This window comes from Nicotiana attenuata, unplaced genomic scaffold, assembly GCF_001879085.1.
Source record: "Nicotiana attenuata strain UT unplaced genomic scaffold, NIATTr2, whole genome shotgun sequence".
Taxonomy (NCBI): Eukaryota; Viridiplantae; Streptophyta; class Magnoliopsida; order Solanales; family Solanaceae; genus Nicotiana; species Nicotiana attenuata.
This window is the reverse complement of record NW_017672760.1, coordinates 145,144-160,448: the sequence shown is the minus strand read 5'-3', so window position 1 is coordinate 160,448 and position 15,305 is coordinate 145,144. Positions and strand designations below refer to the sequence as shown.

Genomic DNA, 15,305 nt, shown 5'->3' with positions numbered 1-15,305 from the left:
TCCTGTATGAATGCGGAATACATTACCCACCAAACTAACCTTTGTTCTTAAAAAAAAAGAAATATGCAGTGAGTTCTTCAATTGTGCTACCCCTCCACCAGTTGGAGCCCCCCTCCCCCCCCCCCCCCTAAACCAGCAGGGGCAGGCTAGGGCCCCAAGGCCAATCTCTGTCAGTAGTTTGTTCCTGCAACTGATTTCAGATTGCTTGTGAAGGTTTCAAAGCAATGTGACTTACAACTACCGCGTAAAAGGAGGAGCTAAAATAGGATCAAAATTCAATAGTTTTCTACAACAAGCAGAATCTATTTGACAAAAATTACTAAAGAATTATGGGGAAAAAAAACAAGAAAGAAAATGAGAGTTACAATTTTGACCTCCCATATTCACTTCCAATGGCTCTGCTTCCTTTTGATCAAAATCAGCATTACGAAACTCCAGAGACCTCTGGTTGGCTAAAATCTTCGTCTTCTATTGGAGCCGGCATGTTAAGATCTATAAACCCATTTGGAAATTTAGCAGAACTTGAATCCATTAAACTATCGCCAACTTTTGATGAAGAAGATGCAGTGGTTGATGAACTCAAAAGATGTGATCGTTTGTGCCCACCAAGTGCTTGACCCGACCCATATAATTTCCCACAAAATGGACATTCATGCAATTTCTGATCCACATTCTTCATTCTCAGTTGTCTCGAATTTTCTTTTGACTTGATCCCCTCGTTTTTGTCTTCAATGCAAGAGTTGTTCTTCTTGTGAACTGTTTTATGACTGCCTAAAGCTTGAGACGATTTTAACATTTTGTTACAAATCTCACATTGGTACTTCCCTTGTTTTTGATTTCTAAATTTTGACTCGTCAGACTCATATGAACTTCTCCATACATCTTTAGATAGCATCATAAGACAAATAGCAATGTCTTCTTCAGGGGAAGTATCGGAAAACGAACTCACTGGTTCAGGTTCAGGTTCAAATTCAGCTGATTTCTCCTTTTTCACTACCACTGCTTCTTGTTCTGATATGAACATTCTTCGGGTTCTCTTGGATCTCCTCCGAGTTGGCTTCTTAGTTGACTCAGTTTCGCTTTCGTTGTCATGTACTACAACTGACCCAGCACCATCCAAAAACTCAGGATCTACAATCTTACAACTCTTCTTCGGATTCTCTCTTAGCCCATAACCCAAATACTTCTCTTCCCTAATTTCTTCTTCTTCTTCTTCTTCTTTTAAGGAATGGAGTGAGAGAGTTGACTCGCTACGGCCGCCGGCGGAATCTTGTTTCTGCGGCGGAGTTTTTGGTGGAAGTGGGAGAGTTCTTAAATGAGACCTCATGTGACCACCCATAGCTTTACCACTTGAGAATTTCCTTGAACAGAGCTTGCATTTATGCTTCTCCATACTCATTGATGTTATTATTCAACAAAACCAAAACAGATCACACAGATTCTACAGAAGCAGTGTAAACATATATAGATAGACGTAGCTAGATATGGCTGTTTGATTCTCTCACTAAAATGGTTAGATTTTCTCTCTCTAAAATAGTTAGATGAGAGAGTTGAGGAAGTAGAGTGGGAGTGGGAACTTATAAAAAGGGGTGATTAAGAGGAGAAGTAGGTGACAAGCATTCTTCACTTCCACCAAATACAGGTACGCACCCATCACACCCATAAACAGTTGTGATGCGATTTGCTTTCTGAATTTATTACAGAAAAAAATAATTACATAACTAAGCAATAAGTTTTAGATAAGTTAACTTTTACTTTTATTTACTAATTAAGTTAATTATAACATAATTACAAATAAAGATTTTGACACTATATATGAGATGGTAACTCAAATAAGATAATCTCTACTCTGTTTGGCATCTGCTAAAAGAAAAGATGGCGAGTTACGTATTAGAACTGGTCAAATTGTACAGAGATGCACGGTCAAAAAACTGATGTAAATAATTACTCTATAAAACATTTCAACTCTTTTATGAATTTGTAATTTTAAGTTTCCATTTATTTATTTTCTATATAGCTGTAAAAACTGTACAATAATGTGATTTAATAAATAAAATTTAACTATAGCGTGATCGTGAGTGGGTAAAGAGGAACAACTGAACATGCAAATCTTGCCTTCTCAGTGTGATCCCTTTTTTGCTCTTACCTTTTTCTCTTAATAATTTTATAGAATGTACATATTCTAGACTTACTTTTATATTTTGTTTTTTGACATGGCTATGTCTGTTTGTACTTTGTATTACATTAATTAGATCGTCGATCATTAGTTTTAAGTAGTACTCCCTCCTGTCCAAAATAAGTGATTTTTTGGCCTTTTTCTTGTGGTCCAAAATAAGTGATTTTTTCAAATTTTAAGAATGAATTAATTATTTTTTTCCTACATTGTCCTTGGAGTAAATAGTGTTGGAATATGTGTTAGGAGTGTTTATGTGAGATAGTAAAGGTTAATATGGTCAATTCCATTGCTAATTAATGCTAAAAGGTGGATTTCTTAATCTTTGTGAAAACATCCAAAAAATCACTTATTTTGGACCGGAGGAGTACTTAACATTTTTTTCTCTCGAAAAAGTACTAACCCAATGATTAAATGTTTCTTTCTTAACTCTTTTAATATTTTATTATTGCATTAGGCATCTTCTCTTTTAAATTTTTTCCTACAAAAAAATAACAACTAAAAAGAACTGTACATTAAACATCATTTTGTACGCTAAGATTCAATTTAATTTTGGTTCGAATATAGTCACAATTTTTTTTGTCATAATCCGTAGTAAAAATACTGCTTCAACTGACTTAGAGCCCGTTTGGCCAAGCTGTCAAAAACTGGTTATTTTGAAAAGTACTTTCTTTTCAGAAGTGCTTTATCCAAAAGTACTTTTGAAAAAAAACAGTTTGTGTTTGGTCAATTCATTTAAGAAGTACTTTTTGCAACATTTGCTAAACAAATTGTGTTTGGCCGATCTTTCTAAAAAATACTTTTGAGTGTCAAATTACCAAAAGGATAGTACCAAGGTCTTATAATTATTTTAAAAATAAAAATGAACTTAAATATCTACCGTAAGAGACTTTTATAAATCAATATAACATATATATTACACCAAAGCATATAATATTATCTAGTATAATTACCTATTGTTTACATGATGATTTGAATAATCAAAATACATCATTCAGTATGAATTAGAAGTCTATTCTACAAATTACTATATATTGATAATCAACCATGAAATAATAATCAAAGTCACTCACACATGATAACATTTCTCAATAATTTCATCTTTAATTTTATCACACAACGCCTCCATATTAGTAGAAGACTTGCCTTGCATTTCGAAAGGAATACTAGAAGGCCCATCTCCTTCCTCAATATCTGCAGTAATATCTTCATTAGCATAATAGTTGAATTCCTTATCGGTAGAAAAATATCGTCGGGTGAAATTTTGTATAGCTATGATAGCTGTAACAAGATAATTTTGAGTGTCAAACTTGAAAGATGTCATTGAGCGTAAAATAAAAATAATTTTAAATATATAAAAAATTATTATTTTCGTAAAAAAATTAATAGTTAAGTATGTTTAAATTCAAATTCAAAAAGAGTAACTAATTATTAACAATACGTAATGCATAATTTTTAAAATATTTAAATTCAAAAAGAAATAGTTATTACCTAACCTAACCTAACTAACTTTGTCCTGAATTGCCAAGTGGCCTATTGTGAGGCTGCCACTTGACTTAATGTGGAGGCTTTTTCTTCTTCTTTTAATAGTATATAAATTGTGTGATGCAATTATAAATTTATTACCTGTTTGTAGGTAATTTCACAAATTAGATTTAATAATTATTTTAAAGATTCGGGAGTTAATAACATATAAGAGAAGAAATTATAGATGATTATTTGTAAGAAGAGAATTGATAATCCAAAGAAGGATGTAGATAATTTTCTTTACTGTTAAAAATAAGAAGATAATTTGAAAAGTTACAAGATATTACACAAAGAAAAAATTAAAAATAAGAAAAGTCAATAAATAATTTGGAAAGTTACAATATGATTCATGTATATGATATCTTTAAATTTAAAAGAATGGTAAAAACTAGAAACAATAAAAAAGCTTAAATCAATAAGGGATAATTTGGAAAATATAAATTTACAGTGAGGATAGTTTTATCTTGAATAAATTAATTTTTGTTTCTGCTTCTGCTTCTTAAAAGGAGCTAGAATTTTCTGCTTCTTTCCAAAAACTGAAAAACTGCTTCTGCTGCTGGCCAAAAGTACTTCTATGTCTTGACCAAACAATTTCAATTTTTAAAAAAGTATTTTTTTTTAGAGAAAAAAAATACTTTTGGCCTCCCAAAAACTTGGCCAAACAGACTCTTATGAGTTTATCCAATAAGTAGTGGGATCCGAATTTCAAGAACTTTGTTTGACTAAATAAATACGTGGCTGGCTTGTATAAAGACTATTAGTCAATAAACTGTTTCGTTGTTTGTTGTACCAAATGAGAGAAGCCACCGGTAATTAATTACTAAGGCTCCGTTGAAGGTAGTCAACTTTCTTTAATTTGATTTTTATTTTGTTGGTCAACTATATTTAATTGTCTTTACTTTTACACTAGCTTATAAACATTGTTTAATCTAAAAGAAGATTAACTAAAAGAGAATTATGAAAGTAAAAGCCAAATTGATGCGCCCATCCTTCAGCAATTTTCTTTAACTTCTTTGTTTTTTATTTTTATTTTTGTTTTTTTTGGAAGTAGGAACAAAGGAAAGAAAGGATCGCGTGATAAATGGATCTAGTACAAGCACTATGTTGTAACATTACAATATTAGTACCGATTAATTTTCATCTCCTCAAGATTAAATCAGAACCTCCATTTTAGAAAAAAAATAAACCTTCTACTCTTTGCGGAGTCAAATAAAGTTTTCTTTAACCATGTTTTTTGCAAATAGATTTTAAATATTTTAAATTGTTAATTATTTTGACTTATAATACTTTTTATGTAGTTTCTAAATATACATTCGAATTCACACAGGAAATTAGTCAATTTGATAATCATATTTTAAAAATGTTCAAACAAATTAACATGGGGAGAGTAGTAAGAGATCTTACTTGTAGAGTCGTGTATTTGCTTGCATACAACCACGATAGAGTTTAATATTAGCTGATTCTTTGGAAATATCAGTGTAATTTATTTACCAACATTATGCAAATGGTTATCAACCCAAACTAACACTCACTTACCAACATGTTCAAATACTGGGAAAAAGAATTAGATCGAAGTTTTTTTTGATCAAATGCTATTAGAGAAAAGTTTTGAAATCCTTTTAAGAGATTGTCAAATATAGAGTAGAATTTTATTCAGCTTTTCTTTTTAATTCAAACGCAGGACAAAGACAAATGTTATGTTTCCTGACGTTTAGGCGCGCCGACTACAACGAAAAAGTTTAATAATTATCACGTCGTCGTCGGCGGTTGCTTCGTTGCATGCCAAAGCCAAAACCCACGCGTATGTCTATGGCATTTGACTCGTCCAGGTCCAACCACCAGTATTTATCACCGATCCATCTTTTGTCAAATTTTCACTTAATTCTTCTTATTAGTGTATCATAAATCAAAAACGCAAGCTAGCTTATAATTTTAATTTAGTATACCTGGGGTACCACACATATCAATTTTATAATAACAACAAATTCAGATTAATACCAGTATTTTAAAGATGGAGAGCAAGGCAAGACGGGGCATAATCCCAATTTCCCAAATGCATGGGGCTTAAGCCCCATGAATTCTTTAAGATCTTTAGAATAATTTGTATAAAAGTCAAATTAACGTGTATATATATATATATATGTGTGTGTGTGTGTAGTACATATTAATATTCTAAGTTGTCAGATTCTTAATAATAGATAATAAAACATATTGGCCATTATCAAACATTTAGAAAAAAAAAACGAAAATATAATATAGAGGGATGTACATGGTAGAAATCTAATATGCATATGGCGTTCTTAAGTGTATATGTCAAAAAGCCCTTAACATAAAGCGTACAAGGAGTGAATGCTAATACCTGATGAGCCGTTAGTTTTATGAGACTTAATCTTCCCTAATTACCTCGATTTGTTTTAAGACTATCTCTCCTCGTGATGAGTCTTGAACAATAGAACTATAAATACTCCCTCCAGTCCACTTTAGTTGATTTTTAATTATTTTTACCCATATTAAAAAATTAATATTTTAACATTAATTAACAGTACAATAATCATATTAACCTTAATTTGTTTATTGGAAATACAATAAATACTCCTAAGCTCTTTACTTGAAGGGCAACAACAACAAACGAATCCAATATAATCCCACAAGTGGGGTAAAGAGCCTCCAAGGGCAACTTTGGAAAGAACAAGTTAATTCCTTCTTGATATCTGAAAAATCAAATATTATGGACAAAAAAAAAAATGGAAAAATCAATTAAAGTGAACCTGTTTACATCGAAATACGAGTAACAATTAAATTTGATTTGTGGTTTTAAAGATATATGATTTAGTTCAATACCAACTAATAATCAAGAAATCTGAAGTATAAATGAAAGAAACAAGTGAATCAAACCAGTGTTACTCAAGCAGTTCTGACCTCGAGCTTAGTGACCTCGAGATGAACCAAGAACAATAAAGTAAGAACGGTAGAGAGAAAAGACAAGTCTAATGAGCAATGAGCCAGAAAAGTAAGATAGTATATTCTTTGCTAATGATTAGAGAAGCTACAAATGATTGGGGTGCCCTTTATACAATTGGGAAACCCTAAATAAGGTACATTTCTATTTACAGTAAGGAATATTATTGGTACAGCTGTCTAACTTCCTAGTACGGAATCGTACAATTCTAATCCGGGATTTGTGCCATGATCTTGGGGACGTGGTAGGAATCTTGCTCATTCTATTAGAAATCCATAACGGTATTATTTCGAGGTTGAGCATACTCGGCTTAGGTATTCATCGCACTCCAATCCTCGGGCCTTGCATCCTATCTTCGAGCTCGAGTCTGATCCATCGGGCTCGAACTCGACCTTGCCGGAACTCGTGCTTAAAGCGACCCTTCGAGCCTATAGATTGAAGGCATACGATCTTGATCATATACAGATAGTCCCCGCGTTTCTTAAAGTAGGTCGATAAGAAACGATTTGATCTTCGATGCTCCAACGCCTCGGTCCCAATGTCAATCTCGTGATGTCAGTGGCTGAAGTGACTGAAAGGTCATTTTTGTGCAATTCCCAAAGTCATTAATTGGAGGCGGCTGACGGTCGGTTATTTGAATTCCCCAATACGCTTAAGTGACTTCTATAAATAGGCCAACTTCATAATTTTTGCAAACTTTATTTCTCTAATTGTTTTCAAAACCTCATTAGCTCCTTCAATTTCTCTGAGTTCATCCTTCTCTTTAATTTGCCCTTACTTCATCATCAACCCTTTCTCTTTGAATTTCTACACCATAATGGCTAAAACATCTAAATCTGTTCCCCAAACAGAAAAAGCCTCTTCATCATCGCGGCCGGCCAGAAGTAAAACGGTGGTTCCACCTCGTATCGAGGAGTGTATTCCCCCGCCGTGTGAAACAACCTTTGATTTCAAAATCGAGAAACCTGTATTGACATGGGGCCGATGTGAGCCCATGTCTCGATACATTTGTTTGATAACCAAAGATGAGCTCCAGCAGGTGAAAAAGGATTGCAACTGGGAGAACAGAGATGTAGTGATCCCTTCCCCTGAAGAGGACATCACTACTCACAAAGCAGGGTACTTAAGTGTGTACACCTACCCATTCACGCTGGGTCCTGCCGACCCAGCTCTAGGTCCCATTGATCCAGTTATTCTTGATTTTTGCCAACAATACCAAGTGACGCTTGGCCAGATATATCCTTCATTCTGGGGCATCGTCAATCTGATCAGATTCTTCTCGAAACAGGTCGAGGGAATGCCTTTTACCCTCGATCATCTGATTAGGCTATACAGTCCTCGTCTCTATCGAGGCGGCCTGATAAAGCTGCAACGCTGATCCATGAAATCTCTCTTCTCCAGCATCAATGAGGACAAAGATCGAGGGTAGATAAGTCGGTTTGTCCGAGTCAGGACCTCCGATTTGATACCTGCTGAGAGGATGCCATTCCCCGAAGAATGGAATATGAAACGTAAGTACACGTTTGTCGATAATGACTTTATGCCCTATTTTTCCTTTTCTTTCTTGACTTTATCTTTTTTTCTCGGTCTAACCCCTTTCCGATGGTGTAGCTGCTGCTTGGTTTCCTTGTGCAGTCCCAGACCTCGAAGGTTGGGTCCGGAAGCTGGTCTCTACTTCTTCGTACGCGGAGCGTAGCTAGCGTGACTTGGCCAAAGGTCAATGGGAAGCTAATAACCATAGTGAGTCTTCTTGTTTGCTTATTTGTGTTTCTCAGAGAAACACTTACTTTGTCTTTATGCAGGCCTCGGAGATGTCATTGCTATGCGGCCACCCCCGCCCGGTGAAGAAGAGATCCCCAAGTCTTCCAAAGAAAAGAAAAGAAAGAGGGGGTCGCCTGCGAATTCCCCGAAACCAAAGAAAATCAAGGCTCGAAAGCCTAGGGCCGATACTGTGGCCCTATCTCCAGAAACGGCCCAACGCCTTCGGGACGAGGATGAAGAGAGAGAAGATGATGACTGCCTGTTGGTAGTTCGGAAAAGAGGAAGCACTGTCGCTTCGAAGTCTGTCGAACCGATGGTGGCTGATGCAGTTCATTCTAGAACTGAAGAGATCTCAGAGGGAAGTTCAAACAAAGTCCCCGAGCCATCGAGCAGCAAAAGAGCACCTCGTCTTGGAGGTCATTTAGAGGGTGAGATCGAGGGGCCCAGTCCCGAGGCCCTTCAAAGAGAGGAGAATGCCCCGAGTGGATCACTTGGGGTAATTAATGTGGATGAGTCGCCGCCTGGTCCTGAGTTCTCCGAGGGGCAATTTCGAGATGCTCAGAACATGAGAACTTCTGATGTGGGGACGAGCCACGAAGGGCATGATATCTTTCGAGAGTGCCTTGCAGGGATCGAAGATGGTCCCGATCCAGATGCTTCTTTTATATTTGATGAGGCCCATCGGCTCTTCGAACAAGTAAGTTTCTATCCTTTAAAATTACGCCTGCGCTTTATCCTTGTTGCTCAGAGTCTAACTTTTCCTTTTTTGTGAAGGCTGTGACGCTTCATCGAGAAGCATTCTCCAAGTCCCGAGCCGAGCTTGCTCGATGCGAGGTCGAGCTTAAGAAACTCTCAGAAGAGAGGGACGACCTTAAAACTCTCTATGTCAAGAAAGAGGAGGAGATCAGCAATCTTCGAGCCGAATTGGAAAAGGCTCGTCAAGAACAGATCGAGATTATCAAAAAGGTAATATACCCTTTGGAGTTTTGTTATGAATTTGTCCGATTGGTCGGCTAACACTTCAACTTTGGAGGCTCAACAAAAAGGCGAGCTGGTGGAGCAGCTCCGAGAGGAGCTCAAAATGAAGAATGACGAGACCCTAGGGTGGAGACAAGGTATGGACCGTCTTGCATCGGAGAAAGATACTCTTCGGGAGTAGCTGGCTTCAATTGAACGCTAGCTTCAGAGTGTAAAGGAGGAAAACCTGGTCCGAAGCCGCAGAATCGAGGAGCTCGAAGCTAAATCTGCTGCTGAGCCTTCCAAGGCCAAATCTGACGCAGAGACATTTATATCTTTGTACCGAGCTGACGCTGAAGCAGCTAACACCCGGGCAAAGGATATCTTTGATGCGGCCGAAGTTAAGCTATCACGTGCACTCAACACAGTCCCGGAGAGAAATCCTCGAGGAGGGGCATGCTCGCGGCTTCGACCTCTCAGCCGATATTGAAAAGGCAAAGACTTTGGAAAACGATCTACCGCTTTGCTTTCTGATGACAAGGATTCGGCTAGTGGCTCCGAGAGCGGAGGAGACGAAGGTGAAGTCCCCAAGGATGAGGCTCCCAAAGATATGGCTGCCGAGGATGCAGCTGCCGAAGATGTGGCCCCGAAGTAGGTTTAGGTTTCTTCATTTTGTTTTTTGTGCAAGGACCCCTCGTGGGTATTGTAAATATATTTTGTAAACATCTCTATAAAGAATTCTCTTGCTTCACCTTTGATTCCACATTGTCTTTATTTTGTGCAAAATTTGATAACTTCAATGATCAACTGAAGCTTGGCTCGGATTCTGAATATAACAACCCTTAGGTTTTTTTAGTGATCAACGTGTGATCCTCGAACTTAGAATAGAATACCTCTTAAGGTTTTTGTTAGTCTTCGAGCTAGGCTTATGTTGATTTGGCGTGAGCTCGGGATAATGGGACTCTTGAGCCCGAGTTGAGTGAGAAAGAGGTCTTGAACCCTATATGTTTTGGCCCTTAGGCTCTTTTAAGTTGGCCCTTAGGCTCTTTTAGGTTGGCCCTTAGGCTCTTTAAGTTGGGCCAATTCGGCCTCTAAAGTCGATATTATTTTTCCCTCTTTTCGGCTAAAAGACTTAGTGAACATTTTTTCATGCCTTAGCATGTGTTTTTTGTACTCGTTGGGTTTTCGAAGGTTCGACGGATCGGAAACTTATTAGTAATTTGTTTGTGTAAACATAATCGAATACCTCTTGAGGTTTTTTCGAAGGCTGATGTTATCGAAGCCTCTAAATTATTCGAGGGCAGATTTTATCGAAGCCCTTTATCTTTGCTTTTGCCGAGGGTAGCCTGATTTAACCGATTTTTTCAAAGTGTTTGAAGGCCTTTAATTTATGGCGGAAGTCGGACGTCTCCGAGCCGCATTATTTCGGCTGTAGCCTTTTTATATGACCGTAGTCTTTAATATGGCCGTAGCCTTCAGGTATGTCTCTTGGACTTGTTTCCCGATAACCTTTCGAACTTGTTCGAAAGGTTAGTCCCCGAGTATGTTGGCCTTGGCCTTTGTATCGAGGGGATGCCTCTTTGAGGTCTTATGAGTCCGAGTTTTCGATGACTCAGATGTGCTGACTATCGATGACAGTCCTCGAGTATCTCAGGGTTGCATTCATGTTCTGGCTCTTGAGCCATTTCCCGTAGGATTATAAGTGTAGAACTTGTATAATAGTAGACTTCTTTGAGACACAAAGTGTTTTTGATATAAACAGAATGCTTCTTCAAATAATTGATACAAGCGTACATGTTTTGCCAGCGGTGCTCGACTATTCTATATGGACACGGTTCATCTGACCGTTTGGCCCATTACAAAGTTTCCCTATCGAGGCCCTTTTAGGCGTGAAGTATTTTCCTCGAAAATATGACCTCCGAGGGTGATGCCCCTCAGTATTCGAGGTTTATTAGAAAGAAGCCTTGGATACTGTTGAGTTCTCCTAAGGTAGCATATAGTTGTTGCCTCATTAAAAACCTTATCGGTAAAACCCATTTGGGACAAAATTCGATCTAAGGGAAAAAGAGTGCAACGCATGCTTTAAAACCTAAGGCCTCCGTGTAAAAAGGTATCTTCGATATCTTCGATCGAACACCTGCAATGAGTTAGTTTCAAATCAAAATGGACAAGAAAGATACATTCATACCTTAGAAATAGTATCGTTTGAGTAACGATACATTCCAATTGTTCGGCAATTGTTCACCTTCTATTGTGCTAAGTTTGTAAGATCCTTTACCGACAACTCCGAGGACTCGGTACGGTCCTTCCCAATTCGGGCCCAGTTTCCCTTCATTCGGGTCCCGAGTATTGAGGGTGACTTTCCATAGAACTAAGTCCCCGATTCCAAAGTGTCGAAGGTTAGCCCTTCTATTGTAGTATCTTTCGATCCTCTGCTTCTGCGCGGCCATCCGAACAAGCGCTGCCTCTCTTTTTTCATCTAATAGCTCGAGGCTAGTATTCATAGCCTCGTAATTTGACTTCTCCAATGCATGTCAAAACCTAGCGCTGGGTTCCCCGACTTCGACAGGGATGAAGGCCTCGGAGCCATATACTAGAGAAAACAGAGTAGGCTCCGTGCTAGACTTTGATGTTGTTTGATATGCCCAAAGGACCTCGGGTAGAACTTCTCTCCATTTCCCTTTTTCATCGTCCAACCTTTTCTTCAAGTTTTGAATGATAGTTTTGTTTGTTGACTCGGCCTGTCCATTTCCAGTTGGGTGGTATGGTGTTGATAAGATCCCCTTTATTTTGTGAGCTTCGAGGAACTCCGTTACCTTGCTGTCGATGAATTGTTTTCCATTGTCACATACAATCTCGGCAGGTATCCCAAACCGGCATATGATGTGGTCCCATATGAAGTCAACAACTTCTTTTTCTTTGACCTTCTTGAAGGCCTGTGCTTCCACCCATTTAGAAAAATAATCTTTCATAAACAAAATAAATTTAGCTTTACCTGGGGCCATTGGTAGAGGGCCGACTATGTCCATTCCCCATTTTATGAAAGGCCACGGGGATATGACCGAGTGGAGTTGTTCTCCGGGCTGATGGATCATCGGTGCAAACCTTTGACATTTATCACACTTTTTAACAAACTCCTTAGTGTCTTTTTCCATGCTATCCCAGTAATACCCTATTCTAATAACTTTGCGAACCAAAGACTCGGCGCCAGAGTGATTCCCACAAGTACCTTCGTGGATTTCTCGTAGAACATAATCGGTGTGCCCCGGCCCTAAACATACCGCCAATGGCCCGTCGAACGTTCTTCGGTACAATGTTCCATCTTCATCTAATGCAAACCTAGCAGCCTTGGTTCGTAGGGCCCTCGATTCTTTATGGTCCGATGGGAGTTTTCCATTTTTCAAATAATCGATATATTTATTCCTCCAGCCCCAAGTCAAACTTGTTAAATTTATCTCGGCATGACCCTCTTCAACCACAGACCTCGATAACTGGACGACAGTCCCCGGGACGATATCATCTTCTTCGACCGAGGATCCCAGATTAGCAAGTGCATCGGCCTCGCTATTTTGTTCTCGAGGCACATGATCCAGAGTCCACTCCTTGAAGCGGTGCAAAGTTACCTGTAGCTTATCCAAGTACCATTGCATTCTATCATCTCGAACTTCAAAACTTTTATTCACGTGGTTCACCACCAACAGTGAATTGCACTTGGCTTCACTGACTTCTGCTCCCAAGCTTTTAGCTAGTTCGAGACCTGCAATCATGGCCTCATACTCGACCTCATTATTAGTTAACCTAGAAGTTTTGATAGATTGTCTAATGGTACCACCCGTAGGTGGCTTTAAGACAATGCCAAGCCTGCACCCTTTCACATTCAAGGCACCGTCCGTGAAAAGGGTCCATACCCTCGATGATGTACTCGATCTTAGCAGGAGCTCTTTCTCCAGTTTGGGTACGAGGGTCAGCATAAAATCGGCCACGAAGTCAGCTAGGATTTGTGACTTGATGGCCGTTTGGGGTTGATACTCGATATCGTACCCGCTAAGTTCGACGGCCCATTTGGCCAACCGGCCCGACAGCTCGGGCTTATGCAAAACGTTTCAAAGGGGTTAAGTTGTTAATACACATATAAGATGACATTGAAAATATGGTTTTAGCTTCCTAGATGCGCTTATCGATGCAAGTGATAATTTTTCTAGGTGAGGGTATCTAGTTTCAGCCTCTTCTAAAGTTCGGCTCACATAATAAATAGGGAATTGCGTACCTTGCTCTTCTCGAACCAATACACCACTTACCGCTATCTCAGACGCTGCCAAGTATAGGTAAAGTTTTTCATCTACCTTCGGGGTGTGAAGCAAAGTCGGGCTCGATAGATATTGCTTTAATTCTTCTAAGGGTTGTTGATATTCCGGGGTCCATGCAAAATCCTTTTTCTTTTTGAGCAAAGAAAAGAACCGATGACTCCGATCTGATGACCTCGAAATGAACCAACCCAGGGCAGCAATTCGTCCCGTTAGCCTTTGCACGACCTTCACACTATTCACGATCGTGATATCATCGATGACCTTGATCTTATCGGGGTTAATTTTGATACCCCGATTCGACACCATGAAGCCGAGGAACTTACCCGAGCAAACTCCGAAGGCACATTTCTCCGGGTTAAGCTTCATGTTGTACTATCTTAAAATTTTGAATATTTCCTTCAAATGAGTCAAATGGTCCTCTGCGTGTAGGGACTTAACCAACATATCATCAATGTAAACTTCCATTGTTTTACCTATTTGTTCTTCGAACATTTTGTTGACTAGGCGTTGATATGTAGCTCCCGCATTTTTTAGCCTGAAGGGCATTACGTTGTAACAATAAGTTCCAAATTTAGTAATAAATGAAGTCTTTTCCTGGTCCTCCGGGTTCATCTGAATTTGATTATACCCGGAGTAGGCGTCGAGAAAAGTTAGGATCTCGTGGCCGGCCGTGGCATCGATCATACGATCGATGTTGGGCAGTGGAAAAGAGTCTTTTGGGCATGCTTTGTTCAAGTCCTTATAGTCTACACACATTCTAAGTTTGTATCCTTTTGTACGAACTACAACTATATTAGCTAACCATTCGGGGTACTTTACCTTCCGAATAGACCCTATTTTAAGAAGTTTGGTTACCTCGTCCTTTATGAACGCATGTTTCACCTCGGACTGGGGCCTCCTTTTTAGCTTTACCGATTTGAACCTGGGGTCGATGCTTAGCTGATGTGTGGTGATTATTGGTGGAATACCTGTCATATCTAAATGGGACCAAGCAAAGCAATCCATATTATCAATAAGAAATTGAATGAGTTTTTTCTTGAGTTCGGGGGTTAATCCAGTTCCCAGGTATACCTTTCTCTCGGGCATGTATTCGATCAGTATGACCTACTCCAGCTCCTCGACAGTTGACCTGGTTGCATCGCACCCTTCGGGAACGACAAAGGTTCGAGGAGTAATGAAATCCTCTTCTTCGTCTTCGATTATCTATTGCTCCGATTCCGTCGAGGCTGGGGGCGGTGATTGCGATTTAGCCTCCTGCTTACCTTTGGTGCTCGATTTCTCCGAGGTCGAAGACTCTATTATCGGCACCACTTCCTCGACTACAAACATCTCCTTTGCAGCAAGTTGCTATCCGTAAGCTGTTTTCACTCCTTCCTCTGTTGGGAACTTCATCATCTGGTGAAGAGTTGAAGGCACTGCTCTCATGTTATGTATCTACGGTCTCCCGGGGAGTGCATTACACCTCATGTCGCCTTCGATAACATGGAATTTCGTATCCTGTATGGTTCCGGCTACATTTACTAGTAGGATTATCTCCCCCTTTGTTGTTTCGCGTGCCATATTGAAGCCATCTAGGACCCGGGATGTAGGTACAATTTGATCTTGTAGGCCGAGTTGTTCT

General features: G+C 39.0%; 1 protein-coding gene across 1 annotated transcript; it reads right to left on the bottom strand.

The window, feature by feature from the left end:
* Window positions 1-263: 263 nt before the first annotated feature.
* Window positions 264-1,643, bottom strand: LOC109214407 (zinc finger protein ZAT4-like). The gene has a single exon (XM_019378325.1). It carries the CDS (start codon window positions 1,397-1,399, stop codon window positions 425-427), a length of 975 nt encoding a protein of 324 aa, XP_019233870.1. The 5' UTR covers window positions 1,400-1,643; the 3' UTR covers window positions 264-424.
* Between the last annotated feature and the right edge of the window lie 13,662 nt (window positions 1,644-15,305).

Excerpts from the sequence above, each read along its gene's own strand:
- LOC109214407 (XM_019378325.1), bottom strand. The coding sequence starts at position 1,399 with ATGAGTATGGAGAAGCATAAATGCAAGCTCTGTTCAAGGAAATTCTCA.